This window comes from Talpa europaea (assembly GCF_964194135.1).
Source record: "Talpa europaea genome assembly, chromosome: 1".
Taxonomy (NCBI): Eukaryota; Metazoa; Chordata; class Mammalia; order Eulipotyphla; family Talpidae; genus Talpa; species Talpa europaea.
This window is the reverse complement of record NC_140073.1, coordinates 43,129,599-43,155,824: the sequence shown is the minus strand read 5'-3', so window position 1 is coordinate 43,155,824 and position 26,226 is coordinate 43,129,599. Positions and strand designations below refer to the sequence as shown.

General features: G+C 42.5%; 1 protein-coding gene across 1 annotated transcript; it reads left to right on the top strand.

The window, feature by feature from the left end:
* Positions 1 to 1,039: 1,039 nt before the first annotated feature.
* LOC311178501 (tripartite motif-containing protein 5-like) lies at positions 1,040 to 22,233 on the top strand (the record flags this gene model as incomplete). The annotated part of the gene is given in 5 exon segments (XM_084245143.1): positions 1,040 to 1,462; positions 9,096 to 9,128; positions 9,130 to 9,153; positions 9,299 to 9,429; positions 22,020 to 22,233. Coding segments are annotated over 5 exon segments (825 nt in total).
* Positions 22,234 to 26,226: the final 3,993 nt, after the last annotated feature.

The window sequence follows — 26,226 nt, the reverse complement described above, 5'->3', positions numbered from 1 at the left end:
CTTGAGCCGGCTTTCTAAACCGTGCCTAAAACAGGGACTTATATAAGCTGATCCACACGCTGCAGAGAAGAGTTGGGGTGTAGGCCAGAGTCTGGGGGGATGAAAGACTTCACCAGAGACAGACTAGAGAGCAGAAAAAGAGAATTTATTGAAATATACAAGTGAGAGGAGCAGGGGCCAGATGAGAGGGCCTGAGGCTGTTTCTACTGCAGGCACCACTGATTGGTTGGGGGACTAGTCTTGGGTGTGTCCTGGCTGCATCTGGATCCTCAGCTTAAAAGCCCAGTTCCTGTGGCTGCCCCACCCACAACCTTATCCAGTCAAGCCTCCCAATTTGCCTGTTGGACAAGGAGTGGGGCCTTGTTTTTAACTTTAATAATGACACCACACCATAAAGCAATATCTTTGTGGGCCCCAGATAATGCCATCTGCACATTCCATAAAACCAGATATTCAGCCAAGGGTGGCTGGCTCCCGGACTCCACATATGACTGATTCAACTAGATAATACATGTCTTCCTTTTCTGCCTAACTCTGGTCTTCAAGGTGATTCTTTCCTCATAGAGATGAGGATCAAGTTGCTTGAAGTCCAGGAACTCCATGCACTTCCTTTTTTTTTTTTTTTTAAAGATTTATTTATATATGCATACAAGAATTCTGGGGTACAGGCCAGAGGTGAGGGGTGAGAGGATTCACCAAAGACAGACTGGGGAGCAGAACAGGAGGATCTCATGAAATACACTGCTGAGGGGGAGCAGTGGGTGAGAGGGGAGAGGTCTGCACTATGTGGGTAGCTGCCTGGACCAGAGATGAAACTCTGTTACAGTGCTGCAGATAGCTTCATAGTGCTGTGCTGGCATCACAAGGGAGGCCCTCCCCTTTTTTTTCTTAAATATTTTATCTTAGCCTATCCTTGTTTTCTATACAATTAGAATTGTTTCCTGGCTTTCTCATTTGTTCCAATACAACCTTCTCAAATATACAGGCATCTGTGAGCAAGAGACACAAGCCAGGATAGCGAGCAGCTGGGGCAACAGCTATGGCATCAAACATCTTAGTGAACATCCAGGAGGAGGTGACCTGCCCCATCTGCCTGGACCTCTTGAAAGAGCCCCTAAGCCTAGACTGTGGCCACAGCTTCTGCCGAGCCTGCATCACTGCAAACAACAAGGAGTCCGCGGCAACCCAGGAAGAGAAGAGCAGCTGCCCTGTGTGCAGAATCAGTTACAAGCCTGGGCACCTGCGGCCTAATTGGCATCTGGCCAACATAGTGGAGCAGCTCAGAGGAGTCAAGATGAGCCCAGAGAGGGAGCAGGAGAAAGAGCTCTGTGTGCGCCATGGAGAGAAACTCCTGCTCTTCTGTAAGCAGGATGGGAAAGTCATTTGCTGGCTTTGTGAGCGGTCTCAGGAGCACCGTGGTCACCAGACATGCCTCATTGAGGAGAGTGCACAGGAGTACCAGGTAGGAGAGCAGAATGCAGTTAAAACAGCAGAATATGTAGTTGATGGGAAAGCTCCTCTTGGTTGCCTGGTCACCGTAGCTCAGAGGTCTGTGATCGCTTTTCTTCCTATGGTGTTGATACTGGGGAAGATTCCCCCACTGCTCTAAGTTCTAGGGCTGATTGAGCAAGGAGATTAACTTCAGACAGATTAGAAGGAGAAAAAGACCACCTTTAATAATGTACACATGGAGAATTTACGTGACTGTAAATACTGAAATAAAATGGGATAGATCCAGTGTTTGTTTATTTATTTATTTATTTATTTATTTATTTATTTATTTATTTATTTATACAAGCACTGGGTACAGTCAGAAGCGCGGGAGGGTGAGAGAATTCACCAGAGCCAGAGCGGGGAGCAGAGCAGGCAGAAGGACCGAAGTACACTGCTGAGGGGAGCAGCGGGCGGCAGGAGAGGTCTGCGTGCCATGTGGGACCCTTGCCGGAGGCTTGGGAGCAGCCGGGGATCGAACCGGTGCTGCAGAGGCTGCTGGTAGCTTCGCAGCCCTACGCTCAACCGCTGCCACCGGGGAGGCCCTGGTATTTATTTTTAATTACTCAGTAGAATTCACAAATGATGTCTTATTCTGGCCCTTTTTGTGTGAAAGGGTACATATATGTGTGTATATAATTACATATGTATGTAACTAAATATATATAATTTACTTGCATTAATTTTTTAAGTAATTTTTGTATCCGTTTTTGGCAGTGTGTGTTTTCACAGGAGTTTGTCTATGTTGTGTGCTTTGTAGAATGCGAAGATATTCATAATAATTCTTTATCATCCCTTCAATTCCTACAATATTCACTGTAATGTCCCCTTGATACCAAGCAAAATCAAGGCGCTTCAAGGGACTCCAACTCAAAAGAGGAATAACCCATGTTGTCTATTCTAGGGGTTCTTGATACCTGGTCCATAAAGGCAAAGCAACCAATGGAGTGCTGAAAAGGTTTTAATGGTTTGCCAAAGTGCTGGAAGGCAAAAGAGAACAGCAGGTATAGGAGGGAGGCAGCTAAATGCCCCCTTAGCAGCAAAAGTTGCCAAGCAGCAATAGGAAGTAGGCACCCTCACCCAGCCCCCCCCAAAAAAGAGGTAGACACTTCAGAAGCAGGACTGGCACCCCTCCTGAATTTTTAAAGTGTATGCCAAGGCCCAGTTTCTCTCCTGGGTTCTCTCCTGGTGGCACATGAGGTGCTCTCCTAGGTTGCCTTGGCTGTGTTCCTTCAGAAAGTCACTGCAGTCCTTCCAAGACCTTGAGTGTGTGTGTGTGGGGGGGGGGGTATTGGAGTTGGGGGTTAGGGTAGAGAAGGGCTATGGAAGGTATCCCCATGAGGGGAGTGGGGAAGGCTGTGGGCACTTTGTTGGATGGAAAACTAAGGTGACGACACCTGAGGAGAGAGATCCTGTATTGTGCAAAAATAAATAAAGATGTTTAAAGGATAATATGAGAAGGAAAGAAGGAGGGAGAAAGAGAAATTGCAGATTGAAATTCTCTGCAGTCCCCATAATTAAAAAAAAATCTGGGCCTCCTTGGTGGCGCAGTGGTTGAACGCAGACTTGCGAAGCTGCCTGCAGCCTCTGCAGCGCCAGTTTGATCCCCGGCCCCTGGGTGAGGATCCCACATGCCGCGCAGATGTCTCTTGCCGCCCCTGCTCCCCTCAGCAGTGTACTTGGTCCTTCTGCCTGCTCTGCTCCCCGCTCTGGCTCTGGTGAATTCTCTCACCCTCCCGCACTTCTGACTGTACCCAGTGCTTGTATAAATAAATAAATAAATAAATCTTTTTTTAAAAATTTAAAAAAAAATCACTAGAATGCTGGGCTCTCTTCCACCCTGTTTTATTTTTAATTGTGGTGATTTGCTTTTTCCCTTTTTTCTTAGTTTATCTCTAGTCGATTTTATTGACATTTTTATAGAACAAACTTTTATATTTCATTGATTTCTTTTATGTTCAATCATTTGTTTTTGTTTTCTACATAATTATTGTGTGTGTGTTGTACGTGGTTAGCTTACTGTTCCTTTTCTAGTTTCTTAAAATGGAAATTTAGAAAACATCTTTTCTGGTTTAGTGTTTAATAATATAAATGTATTGCTTTAATTGTATTCCATATATTATTATTGTTTTGTTTTTATTTTCATGCAATCCAACTTATTTTCCACTGCTTTTGCAATTTTTTTTCCTGTTTACCCTTGGAATGTGTGTGTGTGTGTTTGTGTGTCCTTTTTTTTTTTCTTAAATTGCATTGATTTAACAACTTGGTGAAGTTACAGATGAGACATTCTAAGTTACTGTTTTCTGTTACTTTTCTAATGAATATATTAATCTGCAGTTTAGAGAAAAATTGAGTAAAAATAGTCAATTGACTGCACATATGTGTGTGCAAAATCCAAGAGAATGGATGAAGTCTCTTGTAGAGCGAGTTTAACGTGAGGAGAGAGAGACAGGACAAGCACCTACATTAATTGTGCCTGTGTGCACCTCATAAAAAGTCATGCAGACTTCTTGAAGAATATTATAATTTTTTAAATTCTCCTAAGCCTGGCATAATGCTTGACAAATAGTAGCATACACATTCCATTTCTGCTGAAAACCTGAAAGACCCATTAATTATTCAAACATCTCAGAGGGAGTCTGCATTTAGGGAATAAAATTATGGGTTTCTAGTTTTCCTTACAAGTATGTCTCATCTCCAGATACATACTTGACTTCCACAAGAGTCAAAACTGTTTCTACCTCTTGGGAAACCTGACAGCATCACATGAGTTCTGGAATGTCTGGCCTAGGTCTTGTCTTTGCATTTGTCTCTGACAATGGGACCAACTTTACCCCACATAATCTGGGGGCCGAGGAGATGTGATGAGGCCTTATAAGTGGGGAGAATCTACTACTTCTTGACTCATGTTTTTTTTAATTAATTTATTTTTTCTTTTTCGCCTAGGATGTCACTGACATAAATCAAAGGTATGTGTGGGAGGCCAGCGATGGTCTTTCTGTACTGTGGAGAGATGTTTAATGATTTTTAGAGTAACCTGGTGTTCACTAACAATGAAGCATCATTGTGGGCAGGGAAATATGGGTATACTTTTGTCTTAAATTCCTGTTTATAAAAAATGAGTTTAGAATGGACCAGGTACTATGGAAAGGAATGGGGATGGTAGGAAGCTGACAAGTTTGGGTAGGTAGTAGCTTTAAAAATAAAGCATTTGACAAATGGCCAATAGTCATATGAAAAAATGTTCAGCATTGCTAGTTACCAGGGAAATCCAAATCAAAACCGCACTCTAGTGTGAATGTCCACACCAAAAAAAAAAAAAAAAAGGAATCAGCAAAGGCTGGACAGGATGTGGAGACAAAGGAACAAACTTACACTGCTGGGGGGATTGTAAACTGGTGCAGCCTCTATGGTAAGCTGTGTGGAGTTTCCTTATAATACTAAAACCTTATCTCCATATGATCCAGATATCCCACTCCCAGGAATCTACCCAAAGAACACAAAAACACTAATTTGAAAGGAAAACTGCACTCCTATGTTTATTGCAGCACTGTTTACCATAGCCAGGATATGGATACAACCCAAACAACCATCTACCCCAAAATAGATGAATGGATCAAAAAGTTGTGGTAGATTTATACAGTGGACTATTATTCAGCGATCAAAACAGACAAACTACTATTTGCAGCAATATAGATGGAGCTGGAAAAGGATTATGCTAGCCAAAATCAGTCATCAGGAAAAAGATAAATACCAATGGTCTCACTAAATGTGGAATGTAAAGAAACCAAATGAAAGGTGGAGAAAAAGTCAAAGCTAGCAAGCTGACCATAGATCTGAGGTCAAAACAGGAGGGAAGAGCACAAGGGGATATGGTGACGGTTCTCAAGTGAAACAGGGGTGGGAGAACTATGGGAACTACAATTATATAAGAAAAAAGTTAACAACAACAAAAAAAAATCAAGCATTTGTGTTGTCAGACCTCTGTGACCTCATAAATTTTATTCACTCTGTGTGCTTATATGTAGGGTTCTTGCATATCATAGGTGCTTGACTTTTACACAGGGAAGCCCAGATCTTCTTTTTCTACCATGAACCCAGAATTAGCAACAATACTGTTATATCTATAGTTCATCGACTATCTCGTGGGATATTTGGGCCCTGCTGTCAGAAAGTGATTCATCTCCTCACACACTCTGGCCCCAAGTATCAAGAGGCAGCATCTTACTTTAAATTTATGCCTGCCTGGCAGCATCGACCTCTGCCGGGGACCAGCCTCCCGCAAAATGTCGTGTCAGGGGTTCCTGAAAGGATGAGACAGCCTCGGGGAAAACAAATGATCTGAAACTTAGGGACTGAGGGGAAGGGAATGAGGAGACACCAACACTTGGTGAGGTGTTAGTATCTTCTGCCGAAAGGCTCAGCAGGTTCTTTATTTATACATTTTTTGCAAGCATTGAGATTACATTATCAAGTGCATAAAAACAAAGCAGAAACAATTAGTGCAACTCTTTTTCCGTGCTCTCAGCAAGAAGGCAAACTTCAAGGTTAATAAAAAGCTAAGTCTTACACTAAAATTCATTGTTTCAGCTAAACAATAACCTAAGACAATTGATAGCCCCTGGAACATCCCCATCAGCTAAAGCCTAAGCAAAGAAAGAACTTTTCTTATTCTCATGGCCTTCACACCAGGGGCCGGCTGCTACTCAGCTATCAGAACTTCCTCTACCTAGAAACTCCTTAACGCAAATAGCTTCATTTAAGAATTTTCCCAAGAGGACTACATCAAATTAAAGAGCTTCTGCACAGCAAAAGAGACAATAACAAAAACAAAGAGAAACCCCTCCAACTGGGAGAACATTTTTGCACCCAACACTAATGATAAAGGACTGATCACAAAAATCTGCAAAGAGCTGATGAGACTCAACAACAACAAAGAAAATAATCCAGTTAAAAAATGGGCAGAAGAGCTAAAAAGAAACTTCTCTGAAGAGGAAATGCAAATGGCCAACAGGCATATGAAAAAATGTTCAACATCATTTGTAATCAGGGAAATGCAAATCAAAACTACCATGAGATACCATCTTACACCAGTGAGAATGGCACATATTAAAAAAACTAGCAACAACAAATGTTGGCTAGGGTGTGGAGAAAAGGAACTCTTCTGCACTGTTGGTGGGAGTGCAAACTGGTCCAACCACTATGGAGAGCTGTGTGGAGATTTCTGGACCTACTCAACATAGAGCTTCCATATGATCCAGCAATTCCACTCCTAGGTATCTACCCAAAGGATACAGAAACATCAATTCCAAAGAGCACCTGCATCCCTATGTTTATAGCAGCACTGTTTACAATAGCTAAGCTTTGGAAACAACCCAAATGCTCAAAAATAGATGACTGGATCAAGAAGATGAGGTACATATACACCATGGAATATTACTCAGCATTCAAAAAAGATAAACACATGCAATTTGCAGCAACATGGATGGCGCTGGAAGAGATCATGCTCAGCGAAATAAGCCAGAAAGAAAAAGAAAAATACCGGATGGTCTCACTCATAGCAGGAATCTAGAAAACTTAAATAAGGGACCAGGAAAATGAATAACTATAAGAAAGTGAAAATCAGAATCAACAAAAAACTATGAAACAGAGATACTTTTGGGGGGGTGGATGGAGAGAGGGGAGGGATTGGGATCAGAAAGGGGGGGTTGCAACTGTATGGGGAATATAAAAATAAAATTTATTATTAAAAAAAAATTAAAAAAAAAAAAAAGAACTTTCCCAAGAAACTTCAAGGGAAGGTAAAAGAAGGACTTAGAATAATAGTTGTATTGTAATGCTTGTCAGGCATGTTCAATAACTTGTCTCCCATTGTCAAGTGGGCCAAATTGTTTAATAATTAGTTTTTAAGAGATAATTTTCCGTGCCGTTTATTTACTGTATACTGATGCATATAATGTAGCGCCTAATGTACTTTTTAGGAAATTTTTCTCCTTTTATGACCAAGAACAAAAAGTGAAGGGATGTTAAATCTTCAGCCCCACGGTGTGAGGCCCTTATCTTCGGCCCCACGGTGTGAGGCCCTTTGAGCTTCGCTGCTTGCCAGTAGTTTGTCTGGCTAGGGCTACAAGGCCTCCTGCAGCAGACCTCTTTCTGAAACACATAAAATCCAGACCACTGTTCGGCTGGAGATCATCATGTATTCTATTCCAAGTGTTTGAAATTGTTCTCAGAGAGCCTGAGTCTTAAATGTTATTCTGAGGGCCTCCCTAGTGGGGTGTAGAGTTTGAAATCTTGGTTGTCTCTGGGGAGTGTTCCCAAACTTGATGTAGCTCAGACACCCAGGAGCCAGTTTCTGGAGCCTTCCTTTCTGTTTTTCTCTCTAGATCCCAAATGCATGTGGTGACTTTTCCACCCTTTTTTTTTTTAAGGTAATAAAGTTTTATTATGTCACATCTGTTATTACACATAATTTCATATGGTTTATAGTAAGTAGAGGGAGACAAATTAATGATTTAACTTTGTAGGGAAGAACCTGCTCTTGAGAAGTTAAGACCTTCCCAGAGTCGCAGAGAGGTGGACATCAGCCCATTTTTTTCTGACTCTGAGGTCAGTATTTACTCTTTTTTTCTCATAGTTTCCAGATAAGAGTTCAAGTGCATTGCTTGGAGTGAAGAGATAAGAAGCCAGTAGTTTCGACAGGACAACATGTTAGAGGTGTGTGAATCTATTTTTCTGATTTTAGGTGTTGGTTTTTCGCTCTGAAGAAGCCAAAAACTTTTCCTGAAGAACCAAGACGTGTGTACCAAGCTCCGGATCTGAGAGGGATACTTTGCGAGGGCTTACTGGTGAGGCATGGTCAGCCAGCTGGGTGACTAGGGGGTGTAGCAATGGCAGGGATCAAGTGAGGAAGAACCACAGCTTTTAGGCGTGGCCAGTGATGCTGAGGGCACTGGAGACCGTGGCTGAGGAAATGTCATGTTGAGTGGGGATCGGCCAGGAGTCAGCAGTACCCTTATTTACTAGTTTACTCCCTGCCATAGTTCCAGGAACTTCCCTTAATCTGGAGAGGAGATAGAGTTCAGTGCTGTGTCCTTTGCTTAGATTTACCAGTTTAGATTTTTTTTTTAATCATTTCAGACCTGGCAAGTGTGCGATGCTACTGGGGTAAGGATAAATCTTCGTGTCATCGAACTTCTCCATTCTATTTACTTCATCTTTCTGAATTTTTTGATTTATAGTAGAGTTCATATTTCAAAACTACTGTTTCTCATTCTAATACACATGCAGACTGCCTAAAATCAAAATTCCTTCTATTTCCTGCTAAGTTATTCTCATGATTCTCCTCACAATGCAATGTATAAAGACACTTCATGTCCCTCACCCAAAACTTTAATTTTTCTGCAGTTGATGTCATCTTGAATCAGATCACCTATAAACACAGTGTTGAGATTTCTGCAAATAAGAGTGAAGCAAAATCTTTGTGGGAAAATTATTCAGTTAAAAAAAATCTGAATTACAATTATGAAGATTATTCTGTCATTACAAAATATCAAAATTACGATTATGAAGATTATTCTATCTTGGGATCACCATTTTTCAAGAATGGGAAACATTACTGGGAGGTAGATGTATCCAAAAAAAAGTTCCTGGATCCTGGGGGTGTGTGGGGAAAACCATTGTCAAACAAATGTAAGTAAACCCCGCAATAAACAAAATATTTATACTGGATTACAGCCTAGATTTTATATTTGGGCTATAGGGTTACAGAATCGGTCAGAATATCTTGCTTTAAACTCACTCCCAGAAACCCAACATCTTGTCTCTTACCATGACGGTCCCTCTCAGTCATCTTGGGGTTTTCCTTGACTATGAGGCAGGCACTGTCTCATTTTACAACGTCACAAACCACGGGTCACGCATCTATGAATACTCCAAGTGTGGCTTTCCAGGGAGAATTTGTCCATATTTGAATCCTCTGAATTGTAAACCAGGCCCTTGAGCCTTCTTGAGCCCTCATGCACTTCCCTGGAGTGTCTTTTGCCTTGGGGGCATCTAAGGCACTGAGCTTTTTTCCAACATTCTGCCACCTTTTCCTTGCTGCCTCCTTTCTTTTGCATTTTGACATCCTTTATTTATCAACAGGGTGTATCACTTGCCCTGTGTCAGATTTTTCCTAAATATCATGCACATTAGGAGAGGCTCTTGATTTATCAATTTCTATTCTCCGGAGGAAAAATGAGGCCTCCTGCCCTCTGTCAAATATTTGGGATCTCATTTTCTCTGCAGCTGACTGAGAAAATGAAGGTGTTAAATAGAAAAATCATAAATGATAGGTGCTAAGAGAGGAAGTTGTGTTCAGAGCATTCAAATTCATGTCTTGCACTCCATATACCAGCAGTTTAACCTGGGAGAACATGCTTAAAAGCTGTGTTAATTGTCTTCATTTTTATTTTTTATTTTATATATTTTTTACATCATTTTTCATTTTTGCACAATGTGTGCATTTTCATTTGGTTATAGTCCCCATACAATTCCCACCCCCCTTGTTTTGATCCCACAACCCTACCCCCACCAGTGTGTCTCTGGTTTACAGTTGCTGGTTGATTTTCTTAAACTAAACTAATGTTGGTCAAAGAAACCACAACTGCCCCACTTTCTGAGAAATGGAATTGCTACAGTGTGATCTTTGTAAAAATGGAGGTTCTGTGTCCCCTGCCTCGCCTAATGAAGGGCAGAGCTAGTGGGGAGGAGCAGCTGAAGACAACTGAGAGGAGAGCCCCAGAGGGGAGACTGGAAGAAGCATGTGGAGCAGAGACACCTGAAGAAGAAGGCCTGCTCGCTTCTCAGCTTTGGACTTGCACCATGGACTTGGGGGACATGGAAGGACCCGTGGAATCTGAGACATGGAGAGACACTTGGGAGAGGGGTGGTGGGTGGAGGCCAACACTGGCAGCCATTACCTTGATTTGTAGTTTATTATGCAATTTTTCTTCCAGACTTGCTTGCCACCTGATACCTATTTTCTTTTCTTTTCTTTTTTTTTTTTTAATAGAGGCATGTTTTATTTATTTATTTATTTGTTTGTTTGTTTATACATGCACTGGGTACAGTCAGAAGCACGGGAGGGTGAGAGAATTCACCAGAGCCAGAGCGGGGAGCAGAGCAGGCAGAAGGACCGAAGTACACTGCTGAGGGGAGCAGCGGGCGGCAGGAGAGGTCTGCGCGCCATGTGGGACCCTCCTCCTGTGGCCGGGGAGCAGCCGGGGATCGAACCGGCGCGGCAGAGGCCGCGGGCAGCTTCGCAACCCAGCGCTCAACCGCTGCGCCACCGGGGAGGCCCCTGATGCCTATTTTCTGTGGTTCCTTGCCAGAAGTTGCCTTAGACTTCTGGCAAGCTTTTGGGCTTCAGTGGTCTGCCTTGGGCCAAATCTGTTTGACTGGACGCTTACCTTCCAGGAGATAAATAACTCTGGGTGTTTTATTGGAAAACTGTTAATCCTTTCTTCTCCCTATGCACAGTATCCTGTTCTTCCACGCTAAGAATATGTATTAGTTTTCTTTCAACAGGGTTACTCTAGCTTTGTTTTAAGAAATAGGACTTGATTAAATATTACATGCTCTTTGAATTTTAGCTAATTATGAAATAAATGGTTCTGTATAGCCCTCTGGTCTTAAGTTTTTCATTTACCTGCAGTAATTCTATTTCATGGAAATTTTGAGTTTGAGCTCTGTTTACGCAAGCTGCTTCTTCATTGAAAGAGTCAGAAGTACATTTTTGGGATTTAACAATGGTGTCAATAAGTGTCCTGGTCAGCCTAACTTTTGCAGTTATGGACAGTATTCCAGAGCTTCAGGCCACGCGCCTGTGCTTCCTGTGATAGGAGGGGAACTGTTTCTCAGATAGATGACGATTTAGGGCTTGCTGGAATCCTGATGTCTTTGGCTATTTTTTTCTCAGCTCATTACCACAGAGTTCAGCTAGAAATAAAAGTGCATTGTTGGTCAGATACTAACTGCTGCTATCCTGCTTGTCCCCCGGAATTTCCCCCTCACCATTTTTGAATGACTTTCGATGACACAGGTTCCAAGGTGGAAAGTGATTCTGTGTGTTTGTGTGTGTGTACCTATATTTTAGGATGCGTTTGTGGGCACTGGCAAAATTGATTAAAGTTTTGCCTTTGCTTTTGCCTTTTTGTCACTCCATTGCTCTATGAAGTCTAGGCCTCACTAGAGAACAAATCTGTACTCTGGAATTAATAAATGACTATTTCCTGGAATGCACACTCTTCCAGTTCAGAATGAAGTACTTAGTTACAGGGAAATAAAAACGTGAATTTCTATATGCAACAGAAAAGAGCTATATATTGGAAGGTTTCTACTTTTTTGTTTTGTCTTTTGTTTTTCTTTATTTTTTATTTATTTTTATACAAGAGTTGGGGTACAGGCCAGAGGTGTGGAGGGTGAGAGGACTCACCAGAGACAGAGTGGGGAACAGAACAGGCAGACTGACTGAAATACACTGCTGAGGGGAGCAGCGGGCCAGACAGGAGAGGTCTGCTGTGCCATGTGGGATCATCGCTGGCTGGGCTGGATTGAACCCACACTGCCAAGGCTGTGGACAGCTTCACCAGGCAGCGCTCAACCCGCTGCGCCACTGGGGAGGTCCGGAAGGCTTCTACTTTTTAACAGAATCTCCTGGCCTCAGACAGCCTTCTGCTGAAAAGAATGTGAGACTTTTAATTTGTTTCCAATTACACTCTCTTCTCAGGAAAAGGTCAGAAAATCCTGTGAGTCCCGGGGTCAGAAAACCTGAAGTGTGCCAATTGTGGACTTGCTGTCTACAAATCAATTGTAGGACTGTCCTCTCCCCATCACCTCAGAAAACCCCAGCAATGGTCACACCATCTTCTACTTCTGGGGCCAGGACTGTTCTGGGACCTTAATGAGCAGATAAAGTAGTTACATGGCAAAGTTTGGCTGCACTCAGGCTAATATCAGTACACAAGAAATCTCTCTACTAAGATCATCCATGAACAATGTGGAAGCATCATTGCCTAAAGTTACTGCCTGAACCAAACAGTTTAAAAAGCAAATAGGTTTTTCATATAGGAATTTGAGATCTTCATTGGAAAAAAAATATGCAGTCTCTAAATATGGAATTTCAATGACATGCTATTTAGCTTGAGGGCAGTTCCGTGCAACTCTTTATCCTGACTGCTTTTCTTTCATGATGTGCAGACAGGTCAGTTTTTAACCTCAGCAGCCCCTCCATACTCCCCACTACTATACTAGGCACTTTGTATTAGCTGAACTCATATTTGTCTCCCTATGGTGGGAAATAGGATGATTGCTTTCCCCTTTAGTGTTTCTCCATCACTAAAACTATACATATTTTCCTGGCATCTGAAAGTAGAGAGTTCCTATGAAACCTTTAGTAAGCCAAGTGGGTAAAGCAAAATATATAATTTATAAATATAGAATATGTTTTGAGTATTCCCAGACCCAACAATATCTTACCATGTCATGGAAAACAATAAAACCTAAAACACAGCAATAGCAGGAGTAGTATGATAAATACGTGGCCTGTATGAAGAAGAATAGTGTGTGAACAGTGTAGTTTCACTCAGAGTCAGGAAGGCAGTGAGAACACTGGAAGGCTGAGTCACTAGAGGGTGGGGTGGTGGCAAGTACAAGAGAAAGGGTGAATGCCGGGGACCAGCCTCCAGCAAAATGTCAGGGGTTCCTGAAAGGATGAGACGGCCTCGGCGAAAACGAAAGGACTAAAACTTAAGGGCTGAGGGAAAGGGGATGAGGAAAATGAGGAGACACTGACGCTTGGTGAGGTGCTAGTATCTTCTTCTGAGAGACTCAGCAGGTCTTTATTTTTAGTAAGCAGAAAAAAAAATACATTATCATGTGTAAAGCAGAAACAATTAGTGTATTTTATTTCCATGGACTACTGGCTCTTACAGGTCCCAGCTAGATGGTAGCCTTCAAGGTTAGTAGATAAAAAACCAGACCTAACACTAAAACTTATTTTTTCAGCTAGACAATTATCTAAGACAGTTGATAGCTGCCAGTGCATCCCTATCAGCTAAAGCCTAAGGATCAAAAGACTATTCTATTCACATGGCCTTCAGCCAGAGACCAGCTGCTGCTCAGCTATCAGAACTTTTTTTACCTACAAACTTCTTAACACAGTTAACTTCATTTAAAAACTTTCCTAAGAAACTTTTAAATAAAAAGGAAAATTGTAAAAAACAAAACAAAGATATACTATAATTATTATGCTGGATTGCTTGTCAGATATATGCAATAAATTGTCTCCCATTGTTAATTGGGCCGAATTGTGTAGTAACTAATTTCTAAACAGGTAATTTTCCGTGCCAATTGCTTGCAGTCTGCTGATAAATATAATTTATAGTCTAATGTACTTTTTGGGAATTTTTCTGCTTTTATGGCCAAGAACAAAAAGTGAAGGAATGTTGGATCTTCAGCCCCACGGTGTGAGGCTCTTTAGATTTGGCCCCAAGGTGTGAGGCCCTTTACCTTCCCTGCTTGCCAGTGTCTTATCTGGCTGGGGCATCAAGGCCTCCTGCAGCAGGTGAAGGAGAAGACCAGGGCCCAATATTGACAGTGCATTGACTCCATCAGGGTAGGTAGGTCACTAACATCTATACCTTCTTTTGTGTCTGCCTGTCACACAGTTCTTTATAATCATTCAAATCTTCCTGCAAACCTCCCCTAAAATCTCTATATAGGATCTCTGCAAAACAAGCTATCAACACAATTTTTGCTTTTTGACTTTACAATTCTCTGTTACTTAGTTAATCCTTCATAAAATAAAATGGCATAGCTAGAACTTTAGAAAAGTCGAGGCTAACTATAGGCAGATGACCCTTTTTTTGAGGGTTCGCTGTCTTTTTTCTTGAAGGTCTTCAGTTGATTGAATTCAGCTCATGACCAATAGGGGAGTAATCTTCTTCATTTAGTCTACTGGGATAATGTTCCTCTCATCTAGAAAATGCCATTACAGAAAGAATGAGAAAAGTGTTGGCTCAAATATCTAGATAATGTTGCTAGCCCATAAACATAAAATTAATCACCACAGCCACAGGCATTGAGTAAGTTCTGAGTAAACCATAGGAACAAAGCTATGAAACACTGTTGGCTAAAATTTTTCAAAGGCATTTACATAAATGTTGATATACCAGAATTGCATTATGTGCTACAGCAATTACATTGACTGCTACAATAGAATAGAACCATGGTTATCATTGATATATTCAGTGTAATTATTACGTCTAGCTCTGTGAATGCATAGCTATACATGGCATATGTGGAGTGCCTATGTCACTCCTTACATCATACATATTTCAGATCATTGATCTGAAATAAGAAAAAGCAACATAGAAAAGATTCCTTCGTAAAACATACCATTGCTGGTGAAGACTGCTTGAGAAGGGATACTCCACAAGAGTATTATGTGACACCGAAAGAGAGAGGAATAAATGCCAGCTCCCAGAATGCAATTCATGCAAAATTTAGATGATACCACTATACTTGAAAGGCATCCCAAGTTCCTTTGTTTTCAGAACAAACTTCATTCATATTGAGAAACTAAAACTGTGAATGTGCTCAGTGGTTATGCTTAAGTGATTTTCAATTTCTGACTCATAGATAGAAGGGAGTAGAAAAGTTCCTGAGCTAAGAGAGCTTACGCTTCTGTGGGGTGCAAACAATGCTGAAACATCTGTGATTTAACTAGAAATCAACTTGTCAGATGCTGTACAAGTCTCACATCACTGGATGTATGAAGATTGCCAACCTCTGCATTCCTTGTACCATGGACCCTGTGATGGAAGCTTCCACCATCTTTCAGCTAGCACATTTAGTCAGAGCATGAACAAGACAGACAAAATGAATGGCAGGAAAGAATAAGTAGGAAAAGTCAGATTTTTCAGTTCTGTTTTTGAATGGCAGTGTAGAAAGGATTGAACTTTACCCAAAGGAAGTGGGGAAAGTAGAAAAATGAAGGGTTTGTCAATGTTACTCAAAGAAAGAAGGTTCTGGAAAAGCATCATTTTATTTTTTGAAAGGTTTATTTTATTTATTTATGCATACAAGTCCTGGGGTGTAGGTCAGAGGTGTAGGGATGAGAGGATTCACCAGAGACAGAGTGGGGAGCACAACAGGTGGATTTACTGAAATCTACTGCTGAGGGGAGTAGCGGGTGAGACAGGAGAGGTCTGCTGCACCATGTGGGTCAGCTCCCTGGCTGGGAATTAAACTCATCCTGCAGTGGCTGGCAGTAGCTTCATAGAAGCACCATTGATTAACCTCCGTATTCTGTCCCCTGTCACATAATCTGGCTTTGGCACATGTGACAACTTTTTTTCTGAAACTCTTCCTATTCTGTCTGCCTGAATTTGCAATAGAAACTGACCATTAATGATGTACCATTTGATGATGTGGAAAATTTTTTCTCAGTAGGCTCACAATGAAGAACATTTTTTAAATGGCATTTTACCTTTCACAATGGCAGTCACTAATACATCATCAGCTTAAATTTGCAAACTTATAACATATCATCTTCCCCATATCTACTCTCTTAGTCACCTTCAAATACACAATGAAGGGCCTCCCTGATGGCGCAGCGGTTGAGCGCTGGGTTGCGAAGCTGCCCGCAGCCTCTGTGGCGCTGGTTCGATCCCTGGCTGCTCCCCGGCCACCAGAGGAGGGTCCCGCATGGCGCGCAGACCTCTCCTGCCGCCCGCTGCTCCCCTCAGCAGTGTACTTCAGTCCTTCTGCCTGCTTTGCTCCCAGCTCTGGCTCTGGTGAATTAATTCTCTCACCCTCCTGCGCTTCTGACTGTACCCAGTGCTTGTATAAATAAATAAACAAATAAACAAACAAATAAATAAATAAATCTTTAAAAAAAAACAAATACACAATGAAGTCACTAATAATAGTCATAGTGATGTATATTATGTCACATGCTTGGTGAATTTATTTTCTGTAATTGGAAGCTTATACCTTTTGGCGCCTTTCACCCACTTCAGGCATGCCCATGCCCTACCTCTGACAACCACCAATATGTTCTTTGCATATATAAACTTTCCTTTTTTAAAGAGTGAGTGAGACCATATCGTGTATGTCTTTCTTTGCCTGATCTATTTCACTTTGAAAAATACCCCCCTACATGTAGCCAATTTGTCACAAATGGTAAAATTCAATTCTTCTTACATGGCTAAATGATATTCCACTCTGTGTGTGTGATCGTGTGTGCGTGTTTAGTCATTCTTCCACCAATGGACAATTATGTTGTTGTCATATGAGTATACTGTATTATAAGCAGATCAACTATTTCCATATTGAGAAATAAATTCCATGCAATCAAACTAAAACTCTTCGTGTAACAGTGTGTGTGTTTGTAAATAGAGAAACTGTTTTATAACTTTCATGGAGTGCACAGTGTAGAGAATGGCTGAGAAATTTTTGAAGAAAACATTGGAGCCTCTTATATTACAATAACAAGACTAGAAAATTTTCATTGTATTTGTACATTATTGGTTTAGCTTACACATGTAAACTAATTAAAAGCAAATACATATTCAGGCTCTTTTTTTCCTTTATTTAGGTAACACTGGTTTACAACCTGCTACCTGATTAGGGGAATAGGTTCACATCTCAGAGGTATGTCACCAGCCCCCCATCCAAACACCACACCCCTTACTTGGGGCCATGTGCCCTCCTCCTTTGTGCTGCCGCTTTTCCCTGCCCCTCTTGCAGCCTCAGTTCTGCTGCCACAATCTTCTATGTGAAATAATGAATGATTTTATTTATATGTGGAATATAGAGAAAACACACATACTGAGGGCTTTTTTAAGTCCTTTATTGGAAATGGGAAACTGCAAAAGTACCAGTTTCCAAAATCTGCACAACAGCTGTCTAGGAACATGTGTAGGAACAGATATTCTCAAAAGGGACAGCTTTTTGGTAGACTTTTGCCTGTGATGAAACACTTAGTGCCCCGCCATACATATCAGCCCATATGCTCTTCTAATCAGTTTCAAAATCAACAAGAGGAATAGATTCACCAAGGAGAGCAAAAACACACACTCTTCCTTGAAAAATATGCATTGTAAACTAGAGCAGGTTCTTGCACAGAGCACACAGCAACATACAGAGGGGTAATAATGTTCCAGAAAGATGAAAAAGAAAGTGCTTGGGCTGGGAATGGGATAGTCACACACTTACACACGCACACAAATGTGTATCTGTGTGTGTGTGTTGTGTGTGTACACACCTAGGCATAATTATACACAGTTTCTTTATCCCAGTCAATCTTCAAAAACATCCTATGAAGAAGGAATTCCTAACAGATAGGTGAAAGAATATATAAACTTATTGATGCTGCTGTGCGTTCTGACTTTAGCCCTTGAGCCACATCAGGTTCTTGTCCCACAAAACTATGAAAACGAAATTTGCAGACATTTTAGATGAGTAATCAGAAACGCCCTTAAGAAAGTAAGGACAAGGTTATTTGAAGGAAGGAAGCAAGAACTTCCCAGTATGCTGTACTTGGGAGGGGCAAGGAAGGCCTGTCTAGGGATAATTAAACCTCCCTTCCATCCCCCCCATTCTAAAATCTTATTGTCCTTTTTTGTGATTGGCTCTTCCTCCTAGGGGCTATACTCCTCTGGGCAGAGGTGCCCATTTTCCCAGCTCCTATCTTAGTAGTTAACCACCCTGACCAAGGTCTTCTAAAATTTTCTTTTACTGCCATCACTGGCCCTCCTGAATTTCTCAGCCTTATCTCAGGGGCCTCCCTTAAGTCTCCCAAGTCCCTGCTTTCACCCTGCCTGAAGCTGCATACTTAACCCTAACTTGCCCTGGGACTCAGTAGGAGTCAGTGCTCAGCCTCCCATGGCTAATGAGTGGAAGAGGCACTATTGGAACTGCCTGTATTTCTCCAGCACAAGAGCTTTCTCTTGAGTATGTCCCCAAAGAAAAAGTAGGAACCATTTTCCCTAGGATGTTGGGTGGGGAGGGAGAAGCCAAAAGATGCTGATCTGCTGAAGAAGCTGGGCACACCAGCTATGTGTGTGTGTGTGTTGGGTGCCAGGAGGTAGAGGTGTATGCTCAAGTCTAGTTACCTCTCAACAAGCACGGGCAATCATTGTAATGGCTAGAGCCAGGGTGAGCTGTGTCATGACCAGGCTGCTCTTGCAGGCAAAATGATGTTGAGAGCAAACACTCTGGGCAGTTAAAAACCTAAACTTTGAAAACAGACAGAATTTCATTATCAGGGTGATAATGCTTCTTACTAGTCCTTTTTAAGCTAGCTTTAATTGGATGCAGTTTCTCATTAGAAATGGCAATATTGAGGCTGAACTGATAGAAATTTGCAGCAATTAAATAATAAGATTCTGTGATTTCTCATTTCCTAGAACATAAGCACTGATCCAGATTAGTATCTATTAATTTTCTCTCTGGGTTGAAATCATAGATATTAAGAATGAATATTAATCTACTTTAAATATTACTACTTTTGCTTTTCTTTGAAATAGAATATATAATTTTCTGTTTTTTTAAGATTTACTTTTATTTATTTATGCATACAAGAACTGGGATGTAGGCCAGAGGCAAGAACAGGAAGGTGCAAACTCTAAGCTAGTGGATGATGTTCTGAATGGATTCCACCCCCATGTTCATACTGAAGATAGAGAGCATGTTGCTGTAGATCTGTTGCCCCCTAACCCCAAAAGTTGGATAGGATTTCCTAGATATCGAGAGTAGCCATTTCAATACTTGTCATCTTGGTATATGGAATGAAGGTCCGTCAAGATCCTGTGGGAGGGGGGTGGGGGCGGGGAGGGGTGGGATTGGGGTTAAAATAAGGGGGTTGCAATTGTATGGGGAATATAAAAATAAAATTTATTTTAAAAAATAAATAAATAAAAATAAAAGGAAAAGCTATGCTCTTTTCTTAAAAAAAAAGATCCTGTGAGAACCAGTTTCATGAGAGACTATTACCATTACTTGAAGATTTAAGTTTTCCTAGGTATAGTGATCTCTGCAGAAATATTTTTTTAAATAGGAGAAACTTATCTTAAGGAAGGGCAAACAATGAAAGGCAATGTTCTGTCATATGAAGTCATTTCCTCATCATGTGAAACCCTCTCTTCTCTCTCTGGTGACTCAAGTTCCTTATTATAAGATATAAGCCCTTGCTGTCTTCCATTTACTTCAGAATTTACTGCTGTATAATTCTGTCTACACATGCTATTCAATTTGGTGTTTTTCTCATACTAATTTGTCTGATGTTCATTTACGCATCTGGTCTCAGAACAACTCATGGTGGTGAGGGAACTTTCCCCTGTACCAAGATAGTTGTTGAAGGAGAGATATTAATAGATGTAATTTTTATGTACTTTATGTGACCGAACTGGAGGGAATTGGTAGCTGAGAGAGTGTGACAAGTATTCCTCCTCTCCCTGTGAGTCCCTGAACTGACTGCATCTCCTTGGTTAGTATCATGGGACTCTTGTGTGAGATATTAGATTTAGCTGAGAGATATCAGCTCCTGTCAAGTGATTTCTGGAAACCTGGGTGAGGAGGAAACTTAAATTCACAATTCACACAATTTTTCAACATGAGTTTTAAAACATGGCTCAGTGCCAGCCACTGCAGCATGAGTTTGATCCTCAGCAAGGGAGCTAACCCACATGGGCCCAGCAGACCTCTCCTGTCTCGCCTGCTGTTCCTCTCAGCAGTGTATTTCAGTTGATCCCCCTGTCCTGCTCCCCAGGCTGTCTCTGGTGAATCCTCTCACCCATACCTCTGGCGTACACCCCAGTTCTTATATGCATAATGTATGATGTGCAAATATTTTCTCCATTCAAGTAGATGTCTTTTTGTTTTAATGATAGATTCTTTCACTGTGCAGAAGACTTTTTTGATACATGTAGTCCCATTTATTTATATTCTGTTTCATGTCTATATCATTGGAGACAATTACACAAAGACATCCCTAAGCAAATGGCATGGAGGGTTTTGTTTGTTTTCTTCTATGTATTTTGTGGTTTCAAAGATTGCCATCCAAGTCTTTAATTCATTTTGAGTTATCTTTTGTGTAAGGTGTGACATAGCTGTCTAGTTTCCTTCTTTAGCATGTGGCAGTTTAGTTTTCCCCAAATAATTTGTTGAAGAGACTTTCCTCTCTCTGCTGTTTATTCTTGACTCCTCTGTTCTGGATAAATTGTCCATACAAGTGTTGGTTCATTTCTGGATTCTCGGTCCTATTCCATTCCTGCTGGAACAACTTACTTGCAGGGCAGGAAGGATGAGAAACATCTCACTGGCCAATAGATTGCTTTCACTCTTCACTTTTAGGAAGGTTAAACTGTAACTTTAGTAGACAGTAATGCAGAACGATTTTGTCACATAGCCTCTGCTTTCCATGCAGTGAAGCCAACTGTTTCTAGCTGGCTGAACTGGGATAAATGCGTTTACAGAACTGCTTGTGCTTGAGCCATTGCAAGCAGCTTCAGATGGGCAGTGCACTTGGCCCGCGTCTCCTTTTCCTGCATGACAGAGGTGCTCAGTACCCTGTGCTTCTCTATCAGTGTATCATGTGCACAATTTCCATTCAGCACATCGTGTTCTGCACAGAGATATAATAGTCCAGGTGATTCTTTACATTATTGTATGATCCTTGTGGTTGTTCCTGATAAACACCTTCCAAGGCAATAGTGGTGTTATTCCTCTGGACATCAAAAAGTAATGACGCTATTAACCAGCACCCGCTGTGAATTCTCTAGCTCAAATGCATGGTGATGTGCTCAAAGAAACCTGTTTCATTTCTTCTCTTTAGGCAAGTTTTTTGTTCAATGAATTTATGAGAAAATTCTCTAAAAGAGGTACACATTTTTTAACTAGATAGACAAACAACCTTCTTGTTGATACCGCAGAGAGTTTCTGAAGTAATCACATATGTTTCCTTGGATAGAAAATACAGTATCAGTCTTGCTCCAAGAAAAGGGAAGCCTGCTATACTGACTGGCTTTAGAATAAAGGAACTGGAAGAATAAGGACTAGCATTTTAAAGCTTCCATTCTTAGGAATATGAATGTTTGGATTATGATATATCACACAGGTGGGGATAAACCTACCTGCTCTCAGTATTTCTGCCATCGGCCACATCAAGACAAAACATAAGACCATCAATGGAAAAGAACTTCAATACAATTAGTGTGCAATACAGAGAAGACAAAGAATATAGTTTCCAAATCAAGCACCCAAAGTTACCCATCCCCTCATGGGAAAAAGTGCAGCCAAACAGGATTGGCCAAAGCCAGGCCCAAAAACCTGCCACAAGTCCACAACACCTTCAGCTGGGGACCCATAGACAAGGGTCAGAAACTGACCAGACAAGTCTGGGAGCAAAAGAGAAAAATCACAATCGAGATAAAAGCTGCCATTGTCACTTTCCCTCAGGTCTCTCACCCAAATCCTTTCAGCCAGTCCAGGATGAAAAAGCAAGTGCAGCTTCTTCTCATGTCTCCAGGCTCCATGTGGCTCCTGCAGGCCTCCTCCCTCTACATCCTGCTTCCTTCCTATGACAGTCTCCTGCTGCAGGGGCAGGATGCACCACTGAGCAGGTTTCCTATGATCCCAGCAGACTGTAAAGGAGGAGACCAGAAGCCCTCTGTGGATGTCTCAGGCTTTTCTTAAGCTTTACATGCAGGAGTGTCAGCGGCCAGGAGGTGTTCAAGACCCTGGCAAGTCCTCACTCTGGGCTTCTCTCTCTCTTCTGGCTTTCTTTCTTTCTTTCTTTCTTTTTTTGGGGGGGGAGGGGGTGGCCTAGGTAATCACATTTTAATAAAGATAACTTTAGAAATCTTTGACAATGTTATGTTTTGCTAGGAAGTTGAGAATAAAAAAGCATATGTCTTTCAAAATCCCAATGACATTTTTCAAGGAAATGGAACAATTATAAAATTTTATCTTTAGATCAGCCAGTTCTTCCGCTCTCTGTTGGGATTATTTTTTTTTTTGTATGAGTTTTGTAATTTTTTTTTTTTTTACTGTTTTATTTCTTCTGGTTTTCGTTTTCCCCTTCTCTCTCCTGCCTCTCTCCTGCCTCTGCTTCTCTTGGTGACTGTCTCAATACTCCTCCCATGGCCCACAGAGGTAAACAGGACAGCTTACAACAATGTAACAACTGCAGGTGCCCCACCAGGCAGGGCAATCCTAATGGTGGGAGGGCAGAAAAGCCTGAAAACCATTTATCCTCCCCCTCCCCAGCTGCTTCTCCTCCCTGCTCAGTCCACCCTCCCTGGATGGGGCAGGAAATCTGGTAGGTGCCTCCCCTTTTCCTGGGGACTGCCTTGTTAGAGTTTCAGTTACATTTCACGCCACTCTTCTCTGTGGCAGTCAAGCCCACTGCATCCTGACCATATCTGTGTCTGGCCTGTCTTCACTCTTCCCCAGGGAACCACAACATTTCCGTGGTCTCTGAAGGTCTGTTGAGAGTTTCTGGAACAAAGAGTTTGAAAACTTCAGAGGAAAAACTGCTTTGGTGAGTCTGACTTTTCATGGGAAGGCCAAGGTGCCTCTGAAAAGGGGGCAAAGGCACAGCTTGCAGGCTGCCTGCTGATTGCGTTAAGGGAAGGGCAATGTGGGGGAGCAGTGGCCTGAAAAGAAGGTGGGTTTGAAGGAGGCAGGCTTTGTTTACTTCAGAGGGACTGACATTTCTCCAGGCCGAATCTACCCACAACTCCTTCCTATTCTAGAAGTATGAATTGCATGTTTTGAGGACAGAGTGAGCCTTGACTTTTTGGAAGGAGAAAGCACATTTTCCACCAAATAACGGAAAGCAGGCAGAGGGGTTTGATTCCTAGGGGTTAATGTTACAGTGTACGAGTGTCATAGTTCTTCATGATTCTATACATTTTCCTCACGAGGACTGTCTGCGCTGGGGAACCTTGATGTGCGACGGTTGGTAAGTTCTGCACCTCATTCCTAGTCACTGCTTCACACCCGGGTTAATCACTGTAGTTCCTTAGAGATCACTAACCTTGTTCATCCATCTCACTTGTATCTGATGTCATTTTAATGAAAGAGATGTGGGGTTCAGAGAGCGGTTCTTAGGTAACATCCGAGAAAAGTTTCAGTGGATCTCCCCTTTCAGCAGCTTTCGGGCAGTCTCCCCATGAGACAAAGACATTTAGTTATATCCAAAAGGGCAGGTTTATTATAAAGGACACTTGTGAGGTCAGTTTTGGAGATTTTGGGTTCGAGAATGGGGTCCTTGGGTTGACGCTAGGAAAAGCTTCACCAGAGCTCCCCTTTCACGGCACTGGCGAGTTTCTCCCCAAGACAGAAATGTTAGTTATATCCAAAAGGGCAGGTATATTATAAAAGGGAGAGAAGAATAAAGGACATTTGCTTGTGATGGAGGACAGGAATAAAAAAAATAAACTAACAAGGAGGCACCACAAGACCAGAAACCAGCGCACACAAGGTGGGGTAGAAGGGATTAGCATAGCCATTGACATGCTTTAGAATCTGAGATCCTTAGTTGCCAATGCCTGGATTACAAAAGTGTAAGAGCAAGCAGGTTTCAGGCTGCTATAGGGAGTGTCCAGAGCACAGGCCCAAGGGTAAAGATAGGCAGATTGAGCCCATTGTGCCATATCCTGCCCCTTTCAAATTCTGCGGAGTTGTCCAAAATCAGCCAAATAGGGAAGCCTCCCAAGGACTGAGCCCCTCCCAAACAGAAGAAGCCTGTATCAGTGCAGTCTCTATACAGGCTCAGGGCCTCTGCCCACCTCTGATTATACAGGAGCTTCTTTTCACCAGCTCTCCCCTGCAGAGCAGCAGCCTCCTGCCTGCCCGGGACCTGCACCATTCCTGGACTTCTCTTCACTGACTTCCCTCAGCAGAGGCAACTCTCCACAAGGCTACCCGCCTGCGACCATGCAGGCCTCTCTCTGCAAACCTGATTCTTTCGGGGCAGCTCTTCCTGCCGCTTGTGTTTGTACAAGTGTCCTTTATTCTTCTGACCCTTTCCCTAATAAACCTGCCCTTTAAATATAACCAATGTGTCTATGCCATGGAGAATCTTGCCTGGGAAACCCTCTGGTGCTGCTGAAACGGGAGCTCTGGTGAAACCTCTCCCAGAGTGAACCCAGTGACCCCGCACTCCAAACCCACTGACTCCAGAAACGACATCACACAGACACAACCGGGCAGAAAGGGCTGCCCGAAAGGGACAGGTTTGCTAAGAGAAGCTGCCTAGTCACAGGCCCCAGCCTTGGGAGGAGCGGCCTCTGCTGCTTTGCAACTTTGCAAGGGAGGTCAATGAGAGAATCTTGAAAAGACAGTCACTGGTTTCAAGCGAGGAACATATATTGTGGTCACACTAGAAGAGGGCAGGCAGCAGTGACCATAAGCCACACTCCCTAGTTGAGAGCATCAAGGATCCTGCTTTATGAGGCTCATCACTGGACTGGGCTAGTGGGGAAGTAGGGTATTGGCTGGCCTTGGGTTTTCTAGCTTGGGTTTCAGGGCCTTTAAGCACCCATAGATGCTTTATCTGGTCTCACATTAACACCCTCCTATGACAAGGGAAAGTGCATCCCAGCTGTTTAGGTTTTCAGCAACAGGAAGGTAACATACAAGGACCGGGCTCCAGGGGCCCTGTAATGACATTATTATGCAAACTGTATTTTACCCATTACCAAGTGAAGGAGGAAGTAAGTTCGCGGGTAGGCAGTTAGGGTCACCGGCCCAGCCTTGAGACTGCTTTCTAAACCATGCCTGAATCAGGGACTTATATAAACTGATCCACTTGTTGCAGAGAAGAGTTGGGGAGTGGGTCAGAGTCTGGGGTGTATGAAAGACTTCACCAGAGACAGACTAGAGAGCAGAAAAGGAGAATTTATTGAAAACACAACTGAGAGTGTTGTGGAGCAACCCCGATATAAAACGGGGTGCCTGACTGTGGGTCCTCACCCGGCGCTTAAAAGGACTTATCAATGCTCTACTGCAGGCACGTGAAAGGTTAATAAAGGTTTATTCACAAGGGAAGGGGAAATGAGGAAATGTACAGCTCTGGGAGAAAAATGGAAGACAGAGTCTTAAATGCGTCCCACCCGATCCGTCGATCTGGAATCCCAAAGGGCACTCTGAGAGCTGGCCGCAAGCCAGGAGCCATGAAGCCAGGAGGCGAGCTACAGCGAGTGCCCCAAGGCCCATGTGTCTGGTTTTTATACCCAACCTGGCTGCTTAACTCCACCCTCAGGTCCCAGCCACCCTCCCTTTGGTGGTGACGGGATTTGTCTTTCCCAATGTCTTGATGGCTTTGGTCTGGAGTGGGGGTGGGGTCCACAAAACCTGTATGGGATTAGTACAGGACATCCTTTCCCCCTAAGGAGAGGACCAGGGGGCCAGATGAGGGCCTGAGGCTGTTTTTACTCTAGGCACCATTGATTGGTTGGGTGACTAGTCTTGGGTGTGTCCTGACTCTGCATCTGGATCCTCAGCTTAACAGCCCAGTTCCCAGGGCCAGCCCACCCACAGCCTTATCCAGTCAAGCCTCCCCAATTTGCCTATTGAATGGGGGGGGGGGCCTAGTTTTTAACTTTAATAATGGCACCACAACATAAAGCAATATCTCTGTGGGCCCAGGGTAATGCCATCTGCACATTCCATAAAACCAGG